Below are 22,782 nucleotides of genomic sequence, written 5' to 3'. Positions count from 1 at the left end.
CCGAAAATGTGGTGGACTTTTTGTTGAAGAACCCCTTTCATTATCTGGGGTACACAGAAAAGGTTTGAATTAACAGGGAGCCTTTCATCAAGCCGCCTGCATTGCTGGCCTAGCCTGCTTTTTTGACAGTCTGAGCCTTGGTCAAAAGGTGGGTACAGTGACCTGAAGAACATTGAGCTAAACGGCAAAACAAAAGCAGGGAGCAGATAAATGCCTACATCAGATTCAACCTTCTGGGAAAAAGCTGCATCGATTATGACAAAGGTCTGCGTATTCAAACTGTGCAACACAACGAGGAAGTAAGAAGAAACAAGGATGTTCTCAACACCACTGCGTTTTTGGCCATGCAAGAATTTGCTTTTAGAGGACACGACAAGAGGGAAACTTCCGCCAACAAGGGCAACTACAAGGAGCTTGCAGAGATAATTGCACGTTACGATGCTTTACTTGCTGAACATATCGAACTTTCGACTGTCTTTTCTGGGATGTCGAAAACAATTCCGAATGATTTGATAGCTACCATCCATTAGAAATTAGATTAAAGAGAGAGGTTGACGAGAGGTTAGATTAAAAGAGAGAGGTTGCCGAGAGGTTTTTGCGTGTGCTCAAGCAGGCTTTCCACTTTCCTCCAGTATTTATTTAGCAAAGATGATAACACATAATCACTCCGGACAGACAAAAGCAAAAACTCATGACATAAATGTTGCAGCATTAGAAATCCGACATGCTATATGGGATGAAAACAAGACTGTTTCAGTCTGATCAACCGTAGGCTACTAATAATAGCAGATGCATACAGCCTATGCGCCCTGTCCATCTGGCCAGGGTAAACTAATTGGTAACGTTTTGTATTTATAGTCCATTTGTGTGTCAGGAGAAAATGTGAATGTGATCAAATTTAGTTTAGTTTATATTCAAAATTGGGCGGGCTAGGCTGCCTATACGTTTTTTAATACAAAGTTATTAACTGGAATTAATCAAAATCGACATCATAGTGATGACAGATGACAATGTAGAAGGCCTACAGTTGCAAACATGCATAAAGCAAGCTCAGCCTTGTGAGTTGTATTGTCTATCAGTTGTTGTCTATGGTTGTCCTAATCTAATCTAAAGTCGTGGATGTCGATTATGGCAGCCCCCCACACCTCTCTGATTCAGTTGGGTTAAACGCGGAAGACACATTTCAGTTGAATGCATATAGTTGTACATCTGACTAGGTATCCCCCTTTCTCTTAAATATGCTGTATATGAACAAATAAGGTAGCTGCAGTTTGACAGGGTTTTCATCCCCCCCAGGGCCAGGAGTTTTTCCCAGGAGTTTTAAAAAACCCATCAAAGCCCATAGAAAACCTATTTACAACTGATTAATCACTGTCATACCTTAGTGTCCAAACTTTTCCTAGTTAGGTTAACATTACCGTAAAAACTCCAGGCCCCAGGGGGTAAAAATTACCCCACCGCTCTGGGACCTATGGTGCCACCAGTCTTCTTGCAGGTGTCAGTTATCGTCAGGTATGTGGCTGATCAGGGATTTATTCAGGAACGTTTATTGGGCTACTTTGATGTGTCAAGTGGGCGAGTTGCGCAGTCTGTGTTTGACTTTATGAATTTTCAGATGTCTGAATTTAACTTCATATAGGAGAAACTCGTTGTCCAAACCTACGGTGGCGCAGCTGTAATGGAATGTATCTGCTATTTGTATTTACAGCTAAGTCCCTTCCTGTTCCCTGATTAAGAGGTGATGACTACACCACTCCACTACCATTGTCAACTTTCTCCTGACATGAACTGAAGCTACGTCTCATGAGCCCCCTCAACCACTGGCACATTGGATGTTTCCCCTCCAAGCACTGTGAGTACCCCTATCAATTTTCTCTCATTACTGTATGTAGAGCTAATAACATAAACAAACACAATTACATTATTACACATCAATGATTTCACTCCTTGCTTGGACTAACTCATTCTTAGCTCTTTTGTCTAACTGTGTAGTGTGTTAGTTTTTTTGTCAAATCCTGTCCTGCACTGGTCAAGCCTCTGAACACTCATGCCTCATACCCTCATTCAATCACTGCTGTGATCCCTTTCCATCACTGTGTAAGTAGACCTCTCATTCCCATTCACCATAATATTGTACTATAAATGTCTTCATTAAATGCTTTCGGTTAAAATAATTAGTCTTCGACAATTTTTTAAACACACTTTGTCATCTCTGTGCGTTCCGCACCTATACTGTGGGTCTCCCATCCTTCTCAATTTTTCAAGTCACCAGCCTCCACTTGCCTGTAGTGATCCCTCTAGCACTGCGATGCGGTGCCTTAGACCGCTGCTCCACTTGAGAGGCCCGGTTAACACATTTTTTGCTGAATTTCTGGTGATTTTAGTCTTTTTTTTACTAAAAACAATGGGATGGGATGGTTTGAGGTTTGGTCAAAAATGCTAAAATAAGCAGGAATTCAGCAGAAACATTGTTTCATTTAGGGAATCTGTTCACCAACTATTCCCACGAATGGATGTCCACCTGTTGCCGACCCCTGCCGTAGGTTATCCATTGTGAGTGAGGTCAGAAGCATTTCCTGGTTCCTTGTCAATCAGCACCGCTACAGCCTGGATGATGCTAACCTCTGCATACCTCCACAGAATGCACAGCGTGAACAACCTGTATGCGTCCCAAATGGCACCATATTCCCTAAAAGTGCACTCCTTTTGACCAGAGACCTATGGGGAATAGGGTGCCATTTGGGACGCACCCTAAGCCCGGATTCTGCTAACCTTTGTGCATCCCATATGACACCCTATTCCCCATAGGTCTCTGGTCAAAAGGAGTGCACTTTTAGGGAATATGGTGCCATTTGGGACGCATACAGGTTATTCACGCTGTGCATTCTGTGGAGGTATGCAGAGGTTAGCATCATCCAGGCTGTAGCGGTGCTGATTGACAAGGAACCAGGAAATGCTTCTGACCTCACTCACAATGGATAACCTACGGCAGGGGTGTGGGTCCTGGTCAAAAGTAGGGCACTAGGGAATAAGGTGCCATTTGAGACAGACAGACAGAGCCAGAAAGAACCCTTAAACTGCTCATTCCCACATTTGTATTTCTGAACATTCTCCATGTGTCAGTCATAGCAAAGTAGGATAAACTCATCTCCCTACCTGACAGTTCTACTACCTGAACTGAAAAAAAGAGGAAAAACCAACCTTTCATTAAAAAGAGTGTCTTTCAGAGAAGAGCTGGTGGATTACACTCAAATTGTACAACTGATGTACAACACATTTGGCATAATGGTTGTAGAGTTTTTCTGAACAAAAATAAGTACACAAGGGTTGTGCAGACAAAATCTCTATCGCAAACATATAAGATGTTTCATAACGATTGTGACAAATTAATTTTGTGAAACCTAATTGTGTACAGGTCCATAAATGTAAGAAATAGTCTATATACTACACTGGTTATTCCCCTCTCATTCCATGTCCAGACAACCAACTCCTGAGCCTCTCTATACATAAAAAACCATGTCACTTTGAGTGTTTATCAGGGGGCTGGTATAGAGGAGGATGTGTCCCACACAAGGTAAAGCGGTATTGACTAACATGATCCCTTCTCCTGCTCTCTGACCGCCCATAGGATGTCATTATGACACACACACACACACACACGTACTGTAAGTGAGTGAATCAGGTACCTGCTGAGCTCACCGATGTGAACAATCAACCACATGTTCTTTATGTAATTAGTCTAATTCTAATACAACACTCAATAATGATGTGAAGACTGATGTACTCTGACATTCACTAATTCTCCAAATATACATTTTTATGGGAAGAAAATGACAAAGTCTCAATTGAATGCATGACTGGAGATTTGTATATATTTTACCGGTAATACACAATTCCCAACAGTATTGCAATTGGATCCACTTGGGTATTAACTATTAGGTACATGATTTGGATTCCAGTTCTTGAGGAGTGTATATTTGAAGATTAACTGAGGTAGTGAAGAGTAAGTGAAGTAAATCTTCATTCCAAATGCCACCATATTCCCTATTAAGTGGACTACTTCTGACCAGGGCTCTAGGAAATAGGGTGCCATTTAGTACGCACTCTTGGAGACTATTTCCTAGTGCTCTCTCAGATGAGACCAGATGGTAATCCAGCTAGAGGCAAAATATTCAAGATGTAGATTACAGATTTCATGTCCCCGAGCATAGCACTGATTCATTCAGAGCACACATGTAGGCTACACGCACTGAACACACACACAGACACACACAGACATGCTGTTAAGACTTAAGCTCTAAGAGAGAGAAATCTCCTGACCCCTCTGTCTGACTGACCGCTTAGTGGCACATCACACGCAGGACATTCACTTTCCATCTAATACAGAAACAGAGGTCTACTTTGCATTAAAAAGCACGAGTCACAATTGCACGATGGACCGTACAATCCTACTCATTCAATGTCTGAGAACCATGGTCACAACACACACAGCTAAAACACTCACGCCAACCTTGACTGCAACAAGGAGAAAATATGATTTTTTTTCACTAGTTTCCACATTTTTGGATTTTATTCTATTCATCCTTTATTTAAACCCAGATGAACGTGAACCTCTTGATATTCTGCCAGATGCTCTACCACTTAACTATGCCTCCAAACCCCTTATAAACCTAACAGTTAGCCCTCTTAATTCAACTCAATTTGTTCCAGAGGAGCAATAATAATGATTATTGCATTGAATTGAATTTCTCTCTCTCTCCCTGTGTCAGTTCTCTCACCTCGGCGTCTGAGATGGAGACGCGTTTGGACTCCACGGTGGGTCTGCGTACCACACGGGGGGAGACGTGAGCCCCCCCTGACCTCCCAGATGGGTACGTGCCCCGCTCCTGTAGCGACAGCTTCCTCCCTGAGAGGTGTGGCCGCTGAGCAGGGCCTTTCTTAGCTCCTCCTTCCTGAGCCCCAATCCTCACGCCATTGGCCGGTGAGCCGCCCGTCTCGGTGGTCGTCACAGTCACGGTGGCCATCATGGCGGTGAGGTCACTGCGGTCAGGGGTCATTGGGTCGGGGTCAGGGCTGAGGTCGTCCCTTCTGCAGCCCGGGTCGGTACTCATCGCCATCACTGGATGGAGGGATGGGGGAGCGCAGGACGAAGAGGAGGTGAGAGCCCACCAGCATCAACGTGGTGTGGGTCTGGGCCAGCCTGGGGGAGCACTGGATCTGCAGGGAACCGAGAGAGGCGAGAGGGATGAGTTCATATAGAGAAAATTATTTTAATTTAGATTTCCATTTCACATTTCTTTACCCAGGAAGTCCCATTGAGGTCAGGGGACCTCTTTTACAAGGATGCGCTGGCCAAGATGGCAGCTCAATAAAAAGCCATAGATCAAACACACTACATGGTATGGATATCATATGATATGAATGATATGGACACTGGTATTGTATTATGTTCCATGATTAACAGGTAAGTGATAACAACCAGAACAATGTCATCTACCCAAGAACATGTATCACAATACACTGCGTAGTTTGATTGAGTCAAGTTCACACATCTAAAAAGGTCACACTGTTATGTATAGGCAGTTCATGACATTGTGCTCTGAGGACAGCCAAGGTAAATAACTACAAGTAGGACAGTGTTTTGTCATCCAGACACCTCAGTGCCCCCCTTCTATCTCTCCCTCTCTCTTTGTGTGTGAGAAGCTGATTGTTCCAGCAGGGCCGGCCAGCAGATTAAGTCGTCCAAGCGTGTGTGTGCGCGCGTCTGCCGTGTGTGTAGTTGTCTAATTTAAATAAATGACCCTGTGATGAAAGTCAATCTAGGCCCACAGTTAATTATGATCCATTCCTCTGGACATGCTCCTAGTGTGAGTGTGTGTGGGTTAACACAGCTCTCATCAACAACATCCACTTTCTCATGCAATTACTCCGAGTGCGTGTGTATGTGTGTGTGTGTGTGTGTGTGCTTGAACCTGTGTGACAATCACAGCAGATCTTTGTTCATTGTGAGCCCTTTAATCACAAAATGTAAATCAGGGAAGTAGATAGTCATAGTGAGCTGGTATCAAAGCAAGGCTGTGCAGCCTGTTGGTTGATGTGTTGTTGTCTCTGCAGATGAGAGAGCACAGATATGCAAAGTGGACCAGATCTACTCCATCCAGTTATCCATCCAAAGGCCAGGGAGGGAAGAAGAACTGACAAGAAATCTCTCACATTACAATCCTTCCATCTCAAAGAGCCCTTCCACATCTATCTTAGTCAGGGACACACACACACACAGTGAAAAGCTGCTCTGGGAAGGTGATTAATGCTTTTACCTCCAAGAGCTCAATGTGTCCACCTCTTTAGGGTCAATAATTCAGAGAAAGGGGCTTGATTGGATATAAAATGGTGAATCTATTTACAATAACCTTTGTGAGGAGTTTCGGTTGTCTGAATATCAATATTCTTTTAGAGGTTACATTTAGAGTAGTGAAATGGGACATCGTCGTCTTCTGCTATTCCTGAGATTTCTCAGGACACGAAAACCTATCCGTTTAGTTGGACTCAGAGTGCCTTATATTCTAAAATAACTGAGTGCTCCAGTTTTAACTTGGGTCAAATTATTTCATGACGCATTTTATTTTTCACCAGGGCAGTCTTGGCTCCATGTCAATTGGAGTCTTTTCACAGAAACATACATGTTTGATTTTATCAAGTATCACTGCCTCTCTCTCACTCACAACAAGCACGGCAGGACACACATATCAGGGGGGGAAATAAATATGGCGTTCTCTTCGGAATAAATATGGCGTTCACAAAGGGGAAGGCAATTTGTTTCCATCCCTTGAGGGATAACAGTCAGGGCTTAATGAAATGGAGAACTATGTGCTTCAGCAGACAAAGTGTCCATTTAAGTGTGTGTGTGTGTGTGTGTGTGTGTGTGTGTGTGTGTGCACGCATGGGGACCACTGTGCAAACATTATGTTAAATTGGCATACATTATACCAGTGTAAGACTGGCTTATGTTGAGTCTAGAAGTGAGCAGAAGACGTGTGTGTGTGTGTGTGTGTGTGTGTGTGTGTGTGTGTGTGTGTGTGTGTGTGTGTGTGTGTGTGTGTGCGCCCACATGAAAAAAACACTTTAATACAGAATACTACAGTACTTAGAATTCTGAAGTAAACAGTAGTATACCTTGATCATGTGTAGTACTTACTGTAGAATTTTGTAGTATACTGTTGGAATACTATAGTGCACTACAGTCCACAAAAGCACTACAGTAATTACTATAGTGTATACCTTCTTTTTTTTTTTACTAGTGTATACTATAGTATTTAAAAATAGTATAGGATAGTATTTGTTCATGTGGGTGCCAGCATGTGTATGTGTGCCTGCGTGAGAGCATTTGTGTGTATGTGTGTGTGGGCGTACTTGTCGACCCCACCATGACAGTTCCCTCACAGTGGACGGGCAATCTCAGTCCTGGAGGGCTGGCTGCTTGTTGCCCCTGACAACCATTAATGTGGAGGATATTGACAACGCACACATGAATTCAGCCAAAATATTACAGCTTACAATGTTCCCCGGTCTGATAACTGTTGTTCTACCCAACAGTTGGGAAAGCCTTTTAATTGATTGTGATGGTGGTTGAGGTCGGAGAGGAGTGGCGGACGCAGGGGAGGGAGAGAGTTAGAGACAAATACCATTGACTCTTGACCCCATTGAAAAGCCACTTCCTGGTATTAACCGTTCTCTATTAGCCAACCAGTGATTAACTGATGCTACAGCAGCACTCTAGTCTTCAGGAACCATTCATAGGGACTGAGCCTATCAGGGAATGGTATTCATATAATGTCAGGGAGAGAAAGAGTGCTAAACAAGAGGACTGTGATGACGTAATAAACAAGAGGACTGTGATGACTTTTAATAAACAAGAGGACTGATGACTTTTAATAATTATTATTTGCAATGACAACCTGCACAGCAAATTTGCGGGTGCTAAAATCTTGGTGTTGAGGTAAAAAGTGTTGTCTGAGTGTTGATTCAAGTAGGGTTAACACCAGCGGGATTGAAATTGACACCACATGCAGTGAATAAATGAAGTGTTATTTTAAATCACAATGGAATCACCACCGTTGTTAATCGGCTGTGTTGTCACTATCTCAGAGAGAAATAAATATGGGAGGGGGCTCATTATTATATCATTCCCAGTATGCTTTGTTGCAGGTTGCTTTTTAGAATAGTGAATAGTGAATTTTAACCTCTCTGCGCACCGAACCCGTTAGTTAGCGGGATGAAATTCGACAACATACGGTGATCGCTACATAAATAGTCATATTAAACATTCATGAAAATATAGGTGTCTCACATGTTTCGAAAGCCTAGAATCTTGCTAATCCAACTGTTGTCAGATTTAAAAAAGGATTTACTGCGAAAGAATACGATGCGATTATCTGAGGATTACGCACAGGCGTAACAAAATCACAAACTGCAATAAAATTAATTGTTTACCTTTGACGATCTTCCTCTATTTGCAATCCCAATGCTCATTGTTACACAATGAATGGTCTTTTGTTTGATAAAATCCAATTTTATAGCCTAACACAAAACATTTTGTGAACTGCTTGTGTCGTGAATTCCGTCTCATTCCATTTTCGACGACACATTCGATGTAAATACACACACTAAACGTGACTTTTCCAGTCATGTTTGGTTTCATTGCAATCTGGTGCAAATCTGTATACTTAGACTTCGCTTTTCCTGATTTATTCACCATGTCTTCAATGAAATCATTTAAAAAACACTTTCCAAAACACTGCTGTGCGTAACAAGCGTGACTGCAACTACTCTGATGGTCAAGGCGAGAATGAAGTTCGTTAGGCATGCGTTTACAAACAAGGGATGGTGGTCCAACCCATAACCATCACATACTGGCGTTTACCTCAGCTCATTGGCTATCTACCCAGCTAGATTTCAAGAAGATCAGTGGTCTTTGGGCAGAAATACAGTCAATCAACGAAGCTTCGCTAATATTATTGGTGCGCAATGAAGTCATTGCTCGTTGTCTTCAAATAAGTTCACTTCGGTCAATACTCCCCGCAAAAAAAAAAAAATCAAGTTTGGCTGTGTTGCAAACATCCAGAGGATTGCACTGAAACCAACTATGACTAGATAAACGATTGTTTAGTGTGTGTAATTATGTCGAATGCTCCGTAAAAAGTTGATAGAGATGGAATTCACGTTGTTGATCGCTCTTCTCAAACAAAAGCATGGTATTTGTTCTGTAATCGGAAAACGTAGTTTGATTACCAAGATTCTCATCTTTTGAAGGATGTAAGACACTTGTATTTTAAAGAATGTTACGACGTTGTATTTTTAGTTAATCACTCTGAAATGGCCCCCGATGTTGATCCCTGTACGGGGATCGCAGCCATATTAAGCCATTTTGCCACAACTTTGGAAGTATGCTTGGGGTCATTGTTCATTTGGAAGACCCATTTGCGACCAAGCTTTAACTTCTGGAGATGTTGCTTCAATATATCTACATAATGTTCCCTCCTCATGATGCCATCTATTTTGTGCACCAGTCCCTCCTGCAGCAAAGCACCCCCACAACATGATGCTGCCACCCCTGTGCTTCACGGTTGGGATGGTGTTCTTCGGCTTGCAAGTCTCCCTGTTTTCCTCCAAACATAATTATGGCCAAACAGTTCTATTTTTGATTAATCAGACCAGAGGACATTTCTCCAAAAAGTACGATCTTTGCCCCCATGTGCAGTTGCAAACAATAGTCTGTCTTTTTTATGGAGGTTTTGGAGCAGTGGCTTCTTCCTTGCGGAGCGGCCTTTCAGGTCATGTCGATATATGACTAGTTTACCTGTGGAAATAGATACTTTTGTACCTGTTTCCTCCAGCATCTTCATAAGGTCCTTCGCTGTTTTTCTGGGATTGATTTGCACTTCTCGCACCAAAGTACCTTAATCTCTATGAGACAGAACACGTCTCCTTCCTGAGCGATATGATGGCTGCGTGGTCCCATGGTGTTTATACTTGCATACTATTGTTTGTACAGGTGAACGTGGTACCTTCAAGCGTTTAGAAATTGCTTCCTAGGATGAACCAGAATTGTGGAGGTCTACAATTTTTTTTCCCCCAGAGGTCTTGGCTGATTTCTTTTGATTTTCCCATGAGCTCAAGCAAAGAGGTACTGAGTTTGAAGGTAGGCCTTGAAATACATCCACAGGTACACCTCCAATTGGCTCAAATGATGTTAATTAGCCTATCAGAAACTTCTAAAGCCATAACATACTTTTTTGGAATTTTCCAAGCTGATTACAGGCACAGTCAACTTAGTGTATGTAAACTTCTGACCCACTGGAACTGTGACACAGTGAATTATAAGTGAAATAATCTGTCTGTAAACAATTGTTGGAAAATTGCTTGTGCCATGCACACAGTGGATGTCCTAACAAACTATAGTTTTGGCAAGTCTGTTAACAATACATTTGTGGAGTGGTTGAAAAACGAGTTAATGATTCCAACCTTAGTGTATGTAAACTTCTGACTTCAACTGTATAATTTAGAAGAAAGTGGGTGTTAAACTTCCGATCACAAATTTGCTGTGTGGCAAGAGGCAACTGAAGCTAACACAGAAACGACTGTCGGAGGGGAATGGGAGCTCGGAGAAAAGTTTTTCCCTTCACACTACCACCAAACATACAGTATGGTGTAATTCAATATGGTTGAATACGGTTAATTGAGCAGTTCATGTATCCTCTGCTGTCTTCAACTGAATAAAGCTATGATGAAAAAGCCAGAACAAATTGAAAAGGCCTGACATCGTGTGTGTGTGTGTGTGTGTCTGTTCTCCAGGATGTTTAAGCATACAACAGGAGCCACAACCTTCTCGTTTGAAGCACATTTGGGAACCATTTTAACGCCATTTGGGCTCCTCTACTTCCATCCATACCAATCCAATAATAATAATAATAATAATAATAATAATAATAATAATAATAATAATAACTAATAATAATACCTTATTTTTTCATAGCATATTGTAGAGGCAGAGCAAAGGAAATGTGTAAATAAATACATAATACACGGTGGCAACACTTAATGAGATCCTTTTATGAGAGCCAAATGTTATTTCAATCTTTCCACATCTTTCTCCCAATTCATATTGAAAGTATATTCATTAACCAAAACTAATTAGGAGGAGACGAAGAGAGTGCATACAGGTTCTTCTGATTGACACATGTTCCTCTATTAGCGACCCATATCTCCCTCTTGCTCTGTCTCAATTTGTCTTCTAAATTGGCTTGTTGTGTCCCAGGCAGCAAACAAAGACTGCCAAGAACAAAATGGAGATAATGTATAGAGCGAGACAGCGCTGAGCGGACAGCACCATGAATAAATCTCAATAATACTACTGATGAAAAAAGAGTTGTTTTTATGCCATAGCACGAATTGGAAGTGAGGTTCTCGCTCCACGCCGAGTTGTTTTCTCACTGGGTTTCATTCCCAGTTGACAGCTGAGTCATTGATATAACACTGTGACTACATACATAGTGTGTACGTGTGTTTCTATTTCCTTGTGTATTAAAAAAAGCCTTTCTCTAGATAGCTGGAACACAAGCTTGTACGTGACCTTGAAGGCTTAGACAGAAATGGTCATGTTGTCAGCATGTAGTCTCATCTCCATCCACCAACACAAAACTCTACAGATTGGAGGGCAGTGGAGGTCATTGTCTCTCGCTTTCTCTCCCTATCCCCCTGGTATAATGCATGTGTGTTTGTGTGTAGAAAATCTATAAAAATGTTGATCACAGATAGCAGTGTGTTGGTGAATGAGGACCCCAGAGTACTGTATGCTGTGGATGTGATGGGTATTGATTTACAGGCTAGAAGCTCCTGAGGCAGAAGAGAGAGCACACTGACAGAAAGCACAGGCCTACTGTGCCTATGGAGGAGTATTACACTGGGACCAATTTAGCTCAGTCAAACTAGGCATTCGCATTTTAAATAATTTCCCTATTCCAATAATATCATGATTTTTTCCCCCCCCGAATACCCGGATAGTCGAAATACATGTGTTTTTGAAAATAAAACTTTGTTTAAACTTGGGAGAGAGGTGCCACAGTACAGGGACATTGAGAGTGAGCTAAATAAATGTGAATACATTGAGTGTGAGCTAAATAAATGTGAATACTTGCTACTAATGCTACAGCTAACATGATTACGGGGAGAGGCACAACACTAGAATCGCTACTATCGTTATAACTCCAGGAGCTATAGTACCAGTCAAATGTTTGGACACCTACTCATTCAAGGGTTTTTCTTTACATTGTAGAATAATAGTGAAGACATCAAAACTATGAAATAACACATTTGGAATCATGTAGTAACCAAAAAAAGTGTTAAACATGGCCTCCACTGCCCTCCACTCTGTTGAGAGTTTTGTGTTGGTGGATGGAGATGAGACTACATGCTGACAATTTGATCATTTCTGTCCAAGCCTTTAAGGTCACGTACAGGATTGTGTGTGTGGATTGTGTGCAGGTGTGAGTGCATCTGCACGCAGAGTGAGGCAAAGACTTTTGGAGCATGTTCTGGTGTCAAGAAGGGCAGGAAAGAAGCCACTTCCAAAACATCAGGGACAGACTGATATTCTGCAAAAGGTACAGGGATTGGACTGCTGAGGACTGGGGTAAAGTCATTTTCTCTGATGAATACCCTTACCAATTGTTTGTGGCATCTGGAAAAAAACTTGTCCGGAGAAGACAAGGTGAGTGCTACTATCAGTCCTGTGTCATGCCAACAGTAAAGCATCCTGGGACCATTCATGTGTGGTGTTGCTTCTCAGCCAAGGGAGTGGGCTCACTCACAATTTTGCCTAAGAACACAGCCATGAATAAAGAATGGTACCAACACATCCTCCGAGAGCAACTTCTCCCAACCATCCAGGAACAGTTTGATGAACAATGCCTTTTCCAGCACGATGGAGCATCTTGCCAAAAGTGAGTGGCTCGGGGAACAAAACATCAATATTTTGGGTCCATGGCCAGGAAACTCCCCAAACCTTAATCCCATTGAGAACTTGAGAACTGGTCAATCCTCAAGAGGCTGGTGAACAAACAAAACCCCACAAATTCTGACAAACTCCCAGCATTGATTATGCAAGAATGGGCTGCCATCAGTCAGGATGTGGCCCAGAAGTTAATTGACAACATGTCAGGGCAGATTGCAGAGGTCTTGAAAAAGAAGGGTCAACACTGCAAATATTGACTCTTTGCATCAACTTCATGTAATTGTCAATAAAAGCCTTTGACACATGAAATGCTTGTAATTATACTTCAGTATTCCATAGTAACATCTGACAAAAATATCTAAAGACACTGAAGCAGCAAACTTTGTGAAAATTAATATTTGTGTCACTCAAGAACTTTTGGCCACGACTGTATATAGTCTAAGTGTTGAGAGAATGCCAAGAGTGTGCAAAACTGTCAAGGCAAATGGTGGTTACTTTGAAGAATCTCAAAAATAAAATATATTGACATTTTTAACACTATTTTGGTTAATACATGATTCCATATGTGTTATTTAATGTCTTCATTATTATTCTACAATGTAGAAAATTGTTTTAAAAAACCTGGAATGAGTAAGTGTGTCCAAACTTTTGACTGTGTGTATTAATTTTAATAACTCTACCTACATGAACATATTACCTCGACTAACCGGTGCCCCAACACATTGACTCTGTACCGGTACCCCTTGTACACTGCTCAAAAAAATAAATGAGGCTCGGTAGTGAGTGTGTTGCCTCCACGTGCCTGTATGACCTCCCTACAACGCCTGGGCATGCTCCCGATGGGGTGGCGGATGGTCTCCTGAGGGATCTCCTCCCAGACCTGGACTAAAGCATCCGCCAACTCCTGGACAGTCTGTGGTGCAATGTGGCGTTGGTGGATGGAGCGAGACATGATGTCCCAGATGTGCTCAATTGGATTCAGGTCTGGGGAACGGGCAGGCCAGTCCATATAGCATCAATGCCTTCCTCTTGCAGGAACTGCTGACACACTCCAGCCACATGAGGTCTAGCATTGTCTTGCATTAGGAGGAACCCAGGGCCAACCGCACCAGCATATGGCCTCACAAGGAGTCTGAGGATCTCAGCTCGGTACCTAATGGCAGTCAGGCTACCACTGGCGAGCACATGGAGGGCTGTGCGGCCCCCCAAAGAAATTCCACCCCACACCATGACTGACCCACCGCCAAACCGGTCATGCTGGAGGATGTTGCAGGCAGCAGAACGTTCTCCACGGCGTCTCCAGACTGTCACGTCTTTCACATGTGCTCAGTGTGAACCTGCTTTCATCTGTGAAGAGCACAGGGAGCCAGTGGCGAATTTGCCAATCTTGGTGTTCTCTGGCAAATGCCAAACGTCCTGCACGGTGTTGGGCTGTAAGCACAACCCCCGCCTGTGGACGTCGGGCCCTCATACCACCCTCATGGAGTCTGTTTCTGACCGTTTGAGCAGACACATGCACATTTGTCGGATTGGATGATGACTTTTGCTGTTGTATCTGATCGCTATTGCTCTATAAATCGTATTGACAGACCTCCTTCAATTCCCCAGTGGTGTAAAGTAATTAAGTAAAAATTATTTTAATTACTACTTAAGGTCTATCAGTACAGTTTATAAAACAATAGCGATCAAACAAAAGCCATCATCCAGTCCGCCAGGCCCGACAATCACCTCTGATCACATGCAGGCCTACATTCAGTTGCCTTCATACTGCATAATGTTCTGCATGCAGTCATATGGAGTTGAAAAGCTTTTGGTAACAAATGTGGCCTCTGCAACCTGACAGCTGCACATGATAAGAGGATGTCCCCTCCTGCACCTGTCCAAAGGTGGACACTTTAGTGGTGGACATTTACCGGTGGTGTGAGTACATATAAAGAGAGATAACATAAGGGGAGAAAGCTTCAGAAAGATAATCACACACGCATGTGTAACAGTATTGTTTTTGTCCTTCTCCTTGTCCCAACCTGGTCTTGAACCAGAGACCCTCTGAACACATCGACAACAGTCACCCTCAAAGCATTGTTACCTATCGCTACACAAAAGCCCACAACAAAAAAAACACACACACACACTGTGTTGGCCCACCACACAAGGGACCATGAGATTGACCTTCCACTAAACAAGGGGAGCTGCTTTCACAGTCCTAATGCAACCAGGTTCTTTGTGTTTCAATCCTGCATGAGTCTTCCAGGCAGACAACAATTTTAACCATTCCCCTTATACAGTGACAGTGTGTCTTTATCTAACACTCAGACCAATACGCATTCCACAGTTGGGGCAAGCATTGTGCCCAACTAGCACACAGTCAAGCCCAGAGAAAATGCCAATGACCAGAGCCAAGAGAAATATTTTGGCCACAACAACAGAGAGAAAGAGAGCACTGCTGATGCCTCTATTTAACCCAAGTGCCCAACAAAGCAAAGAGCACTACATGGGAAGCCTGCCAAGGCTTACTTCAGTTCTTAACCAGAACAAACAAACACAAAGGATTTCTCTTCTCCAAAGCTGTTTAAACTACTGAAGGACAAATGTCAGGAGTGAGTGAAAGAGAGGACACTAAGTGGGTCACCACCCACTCCATAGTTCTAAATGGCAGGAAGTCAGGAAGACAATAGTATCTTCAATGTTCATTAACAGATTGAGAAACATGGCTCAGAATCACCCTGATGTAAAAGGTAACCCTAGCCTGGTTCCAGACCTATTGATACTATATAGCCAACTGCTATGGTCACTATTTGGAATAACAAGGGTTTGGGTAGATACGCAAAAAATAAAAACATTTTAAAAAACTCCCCATCCAATAGAATCAGATACTCAGCTCTCTTACTATGATCCCAGTGCTGAAAGTTGAGAAAGGAGGGGCTGGAGACAGTGAAACAGGGTAGAGGAGGCTTTCTGTCATCTGTCTAGAACCAGAGAGAGAGGCTGCTTTGCTACCTGTCCTTCGTTACAATCCCCCGGGCCCAGCAGTTTGGACCAGGTCCGCATGGCTGCCTCATCTGTCACATCTCATCCCAGTCAGGGGGAGTATGTGACACATTAGGTGCTGGGGGACTAGGGGAGAGAGGGATCAAGAGATGGATGCTGACGAAGAGGTGGAGGGTGAAAGCCAACACTTCCGCATTAGATGCTGTGAGAAGGGGGATGGGGAAGGAAAGGTGAAAAGGTATATGGAAGCGGCGGGGGGGAGCTGTCCAGAATGACAGCCTGGCCTAGTGATTGCTGACACATGTAGGAGAAGACCAGCCCTGTGGCATGCTTCATGCACACGAGAGAGAGCGAGCGAGAAAGACTAAAATAAGAGTTACAAAAGACTGGCACAAAGAGTTTGTTCTCCTCCATAACTGGTAAGGCTGCGCAATTTATACAATTTTAATCAAAATTGCAATATTGACATGTGCAATATCCATATCGCAAGAGGCTGCAATTATGTTTTTAAGCACCATGAATTCAAATATAATAAGGGTCCCTGTTAACCTTGGTTTCAACCCTGTCATAACTTCTATTGTACCTGTAATTTTCATTAGTTGTCATGCCAAACACCAACAGTAGAATCCAAATGCTGAGGAGTATTTCAGTCTGTAATAAAGCCCTTTTGTGAGGAAAATATTGGGAGTAATCTTAGACCATTCTTCCACACAGAACCTTTCCAGATCACTAACCAGGTTTCCATCCAACCTTTTCAGTAAAGTACATGTCAGAAAACAATGTAATAACAGTCCTGCTGGAACTTGTCAGTAAACTTTCCAAATGTCGACAAAACAAAATACGCTGGACAAGGTGGGATCTGACGGTGCGGTGCGAGAAATGACGCTGGAAACGCTTTTATGTGCAAATATTGATATAATAACTATCATATTGAAGTAAACTTGGAGTCACGCGATGACATGTTGTGTGGTCCTCCCACTACGACTCTTCGGGAAAGCATGCCGTTTATTAGGCTACAGATGAAAGTGCAAGATGATGAGCTTGATGCTCCTTTCCAATTAATATTGAGGGTCTTATTCTGGTGACATGATCGTCGATGCTTGGCTGCCATTTGACAAATAATAAAACATCTTGCTATTTTGTCCATAATAATCTCATCATGTAGGCTATACTCACATTGTGTCTGCGAGCGGTTGCCTAGAGTGCACGTACCAATAGCAGAGTGGGCACACTCGCTATATAACGCACATTGTTTTGTGAGAAAACCATAAATAGAGCTGAAAATGTGATGGAAACCCATTTAACTTGCATTTTTGGTTTGATACATGGGATTTATGTGCACTACGTCATCACACACAGCCTTTTATCCGCAGCAAGTACATTTGATGGAAACACATCTCTGGTGGGAAAATACGCATAGTGTTTTTATGTGGATTTTAGAATATTTGCATGGAAATCTGTCGCCAATCGGATACTTTTTCATACTGTACAACCCTGGCGTTGCAAGCGCCATGCTCTACCAACTGAACCAAATGGGACCTTTGTGGAAAATCCACTGGCGGCCAGGTGTCAGCCTCCTGGCAGAGGCAACCAGGTTTTTGTTCATGATGCCGTTGACCTTAAGGGCCCCAGGACCAGTGGAAGCAAATTGCTCCACAACAGCAAAGATCCAACACCATATTTTACAGTAGGTATGTGGTCATTTTCTGGTCATACATCTTTCTTTTGACACAAAACCCATGACTAGTGTGCGTGGCCAAAGAGCCCTATTTTCATGTCATCCAACAAATATAAATGCCTGGAGTTTCTTAAACGGCATTGGTACATGGATTGGAACTGGTGCTGTGGTCAGATGACAAGAAAATAGAGCTCTTTGGCCACGCACACTAGTCTTGGGTTTTGCGTCGAAATCGCTAAGCTCACTCCCAATGTGTTTTCCAATCTCAAACATTTTAGAAAAAGTCTCAGTGCCCCGCCAGGTGAGGTATTGAAAGGTATTGAAAACAGGGTGTTAAACAAAATCGTGTTCTCTTGAGCATTCGTATAAAATAATATAATTTCCCAAATTTTGCTCATCTTTATCAAGGGTGTCAATCATTTCAGACTCCACTGTATCTACAGGAGCTGAACAGTTGGCAGCTTGTGGTGCCATGCCACTGTCTGAAGTAAAAACCTGCAGTCTTTTTAAGAACCTCATCCCCTTTGAGTGACTGAACTGAATCTCCTCCATACAATAAAGTTCAGCATGGGACTTATCTGTGCCCTGTGAAGCATACCTAGAGAAAGAGAGACTAGCTCTGTCTTTCTGCTGATGACTGTGTGATAGCACTATGATGATCAGTGACAGACAATGAGACACTCCGGGGAGGGTGGATTACTGCATCTAATGACTAGGACATACCTCTGGCAGCTTAGGTGCTAATGGGAACAAGATGACCATATATTAGCTACAGTATTAATAGCAAGGTTTATAAAAGGCTTATAACAGGTTATTAATAGGGTTCTGTACTTACCTTCTAAGTATAGCCTACTATACTTTCCAGCTATTGACCCATTGACTGAGTGTGGTTGACTAGGCAATAGTTCCAATCAGCCTCTTTCCCCTGTGCCAACAACCATCAGAGTCTACATATCAGGCACTCTTTAATTAAATCATTAGCTTTGAAGCTGGATTAGCTCGTTACAGTTCGCCACACCACTACAGCTAGCCTTAGCAATAAATCTGTCAGAGATCCCTCCCTGTACACTTGAAGGTGAGCACAGTACAAAATGCAGCCGTTCCCACTTAGAAAACCCAGGCGTTGCCAAACAGCTTGCACACACAGTGTATGAGTACACACATCGAGACATCAGCAGACTGTAATCTCAATGCACAGAAATAGAGCCAGACAATCTCAGCCAAATCCAGGGCTAACACTCACCCCCCTAACCCGACCCAGGACCAGGGCTGCTAAATCAGGATTACAGAGGAGGATACAGAGGTTTGAAGGAGGAGGAAAAGGAGAAGAGTTGCTGTTCTCTCCTACTACTCACACTCTCAGATGGGCTGAGACTGGAGCCTCTGCATGGCTGGTCTCTCAGGCAAAGCCAAAGTTCCAGGCCTAGGGGTCTCAGAGAAACAAGGCACCCCACTTTGGGCCCCCGAGACAGAGTCAAGGAAGTTCAGGATAATTCCCTGGTGTAACCAACATCCAAAAGTCCTCCCTCGAGTGCAGCCCTGTATCCCTCACACTGGCAGGTGTGAAAAACTGGAGCCCATTTTACATTTGAATAATTTAGTAGACACTCTTATCCAGAGCGACTAACAGGAGTAATTAGGTTTAAGTGCTTTCCTTGCTCAAGGTCACAGACAGATTTCTCACCTAGTCGCCTTGGGGATTCGAACCAGCAACCTTTCTGTTACTGGCCCATTGCTCTAAACCGCTAGGTTACCTGCCGCCCTGCATTGAATTAATCCCATCCATGACCTCAGCATGCCACTGGTTGGCTGTGTGTCTATTTTTAATATGGGCTAGGTAGTTAGCCCAGCGGTGGAGAGTTCAGAAAGAGATTAGTAGGAAGTAATCGTACCACTGTACCCTCGGGGCAGTGGGAATCTGGGTATGTCATCAGGCTTCTCTCTCGACAGGTGGGTGTGGAAGTTCCATGCCTGAGTGTACACTTATAGAACTGCATTCTCATGATGGATGCTACATAAGGATAGTAAGGGGGGGAATTATGTCTAGGAAACCCAGCTATGGTGCAGTGGGAGACCCAGTGGGTTTTAGATAAGGTACCAGCCAAGCCAGGAAAAAAAACAGAGTTACTACACTGACTGCACACATCCAATCTCTTATCTACACGACAGGAATAGACCTAAACAACAAGTATCTGTTAGTTAAACATGTGGCAAGAATCCTCTAAACTGAAAATGCGAAGACTTACTGATTCTGCTTTGTGGATGACTATCTTTGTTAGTCTTCCAGGGACCGATCCTTTGTACTGTCTAAATCCTTCCCAGTGGCAGAATGCCCTGCTATTGCTGAGCGCCATCCTCTCTCAGCCCTATGAGGGCTAGGCTAGCCTCATCAAGAACCAGGCTTCCCTATTTGAAAGCCTGGTGAAGTCAATAGCAGGAAGTAGCCTGGTGTAAATCAATGACGCCTTGCAACACATCAAACAAATCAAATGCCTTGCTTGGGCTGATTAATATAATATATTCATATTAATAAGTTGATATATGCAGTGTTTGTGGTGACTTAATTTCAATCAATTGCTGGCTGTCGGCTACACTTGATACACTCAACTTTTACCATAGCCTACGGGTAGTTTTCAAGCAGAGAAGTTGTAATGCCGTCGACTCGATTGGTCAGAAAATAGTGACGAACATAACATGTGACGCAGCACCCCTTCTACGTGCATGTGGAGGAGGGTTCTTGAAATGTAACATCCAATAAAAATGTAGTCGCTGGAAGCCAGCGGACTATTCTAGCCATTTCGGCTAATACAAAATTCTCCAGAGCTCCAAAGGACCAGCGTGACAACAATGTGATTTTGAGATATGGCTACACGAGACTAGGGCTTGGCTAGCCAAGTCAATGCCCCACCATGCTCCATCCTGTGTCATCCCTGTTAGGGCTAGGCTAGCCAGCTATCACAATGCCCCACCATGCAGTGTCATCTCTGTTAAGTCTAGGATAGCCATGTATCACAATGCCCCATAATGCTTCATCCTGCATCATCCCTGTTAGCACTAGGCTAGCCAGGCTGCCTGTCAGATGTCAATCAATGGTGTGAACCAAGCAAGCCTGTCCAAGGCCAACCCTGATGGATAATGAGCCTGCTCTGGATAGACTAGCACCATCTTATCCTGTCTTCCTGCCTGACTGACTGATTGAGAGACTGACTGACCAACTGGTTGACTGCTTGTGGGGTTTGTTGAGGCCGGCTGGTTTTGGAGTCTTCAGTAGGGAAACATACTGTATCAATCAAGGGAGTCTGCGGGTCTTTCTGTGCCACCAAACATTTGCATACTACTAGTAAAGTAGAAAGTGTAACATTATGGAACAATGTTGTTCAAATTAAACAAATAGTTAGCGGGGAGAGGCTATACAGACACTCCTGGCCTGCAAAGCAATGGCGTATGTTGCGCACTTGACAGCGGAGTGAACCGAATCACACAGGGTTGTTACAGCTAAGGAGGAAATGTGTTCTGGTGCTGTTGCCTTTCATGCTCTCCCCATTGAGTTGACCGTTTCACGGTGACATCTAGATGGCTACCAAAATTAGTTAACACTGTTCCATAATGTTCCATTAGTAGCTTAAACCTGTTCACTTTGATAGTAGTAGTATGCAAACATTTGGTGGCACAGAAAGGAAAATGTTGTGAGTCTGGTAAAATAATCAGTGGAATTGTGTAGGCTATAGCAACGTTGTATTAGTTTGTTAGAATTTGTTAGAGTTTGTTAGCATCTAGCGGTCTTATTTGAAATGTGTTCAATGCCTCAATTCATTTTATAAACTATATTGGATATATGGCTGTACAGATTCCTTGTGGTGTTGTGTCGCACTGCTTTGCTTTATCTTGACCAGGTCACAGTTGTAAATGAGAACTTGTTCTCAACTAGCATACCTGGTTAAATAAAAGGTGAAATAAAACAATTAAAAACTCCTATTTGCCATATCTTCAATCTAAGCCTACTATAAAGTGTGTGCCGACAGGCCTGGAGGGAAGCAAAAGTCATTCCGCTACCCAAGAATAGTAAAACCCCCTTTACTGGCTCAAATAGCTGTTACTAACCCTTAATACACTTTTGGTTGAAAATTGTGTTTGACCATATACAATGCTATTTTACTGTAAATAAATTGACAAGACTTATTGGGAAGAAAAATCAACAAGCACGACTTGATGATAAAAAGATTGTGGGAGCCGTTTTGTTCGACTTCAGCCTGGCTTTTCACATTATCGATCATAGTCTACTGATGGAAAATGTGTTATGGCTTTACATCACCTGCTATATTGTGGATAAAGAGATTTGTTAAAAAGAAGACAGAGGGTGTTCTTTAATGGAATCCTCTCCAACATAATCCAGTTAGAATCAGAAATACCCCCGGGCAGCTGTCTTGGACCCTTACTTTTTCAATCTTTACTAATTGTCCGGTCCTCTGGCAGTCTATGGGGGTACCACAAGGTTCAATTCTCGGGCCGACTCTTTATATATATCAATGATGTTGCTCTTGGTGGGGGCGATTCCCTGATCCACCTCTACGCAGACGACACCATTCTGTATACTTCTGGCCCTTCCTTGGAAACTGTGCTATCTAACCTCCAAACGAGCGTCAATGCCATACAACACTCCTTCCGTGATCTCCAACTGCTCTTAAACACTAGTAAAACCAAATGCATGCTTTTCAACCGTTCGCTGCCTGCACCCGCACGCCCGACTAGCATCACCACCCTGGATGGTTCCGACCTAGAATATGTGGACATCTATAAGTACCTAGGTGTCTGGCTAGACTGCAAACTCTCCTTCCAGACTCATATCAAACATCGCCAATCCAAAATCAAATCTAGAGTCGGCTTTCTATTTCGCAACAAAGCCTCCTTCACTCACGCCACAAAACTTACCCTAATAAAACTGACTATCCTACCGATCCTCGACTTCGGCGATGTCATCTACAAAATAGCTTCCAATACTCTACTCAGCAAACTGGATGCAGTTTATCACAGTGCCATCCGTTTTGTTACTAAAGCACCTTATACCACCCACCACTGCGACCTGTATGCTCTAGTTGGCCGGCCCTCG

General features: G+C 43.1%; 1 protein-coding gene across 3 annotated transcripts in view; it reads right to left on the bottom strand.

Annotated features, from left to right (window-relative positions):
- The window catches only part of camkk1a (calcium/calmodulin-dependent protein kinase kinase 1, alpha a), a 120,680-nt gene that overhangs the window by 85,649 nt on the left and 12,249 nt on the right, over positions 1-22,782 (bottom strand). For all 3 annotated transcript variants that reach the window (XM_036937856.1, XM_036937858.1, XM_036937857.1), the window contains exon 2: positions 4,779-5,217. In XM_036937856.1, coding sequence (XP_036793751.1) covers positions 4,779-5,117 — 339 coding nt within the window. In that variant the 5' untranslated portion in view covers positions 5,118-5,217. The remainder of the gene's footprint in view (positions 1-4,778; positions 5,218-22,782) is intronic.

The sequence above is a fragment of the Oncorhynchus mykiss genome, chromosome 12, assembly GCF_013265735.2.
Source record: "Oncorhynchus mykiss isolate Arlee chromosome 12, USDA_OmykA_1.1, whole genome shotgun sequence".
Lineage (NCBI taxonomy): Eukaryota > Metazoa > Chordata > Actinopteri > Salmoniformes > Salmonidae > Oncorhynchus > Oncorhynchus mykiss.
Note: the sequence above shows the minus strand (reverse complement) of the source record. Positions and strands in the feature narration are given on the sequence as shown.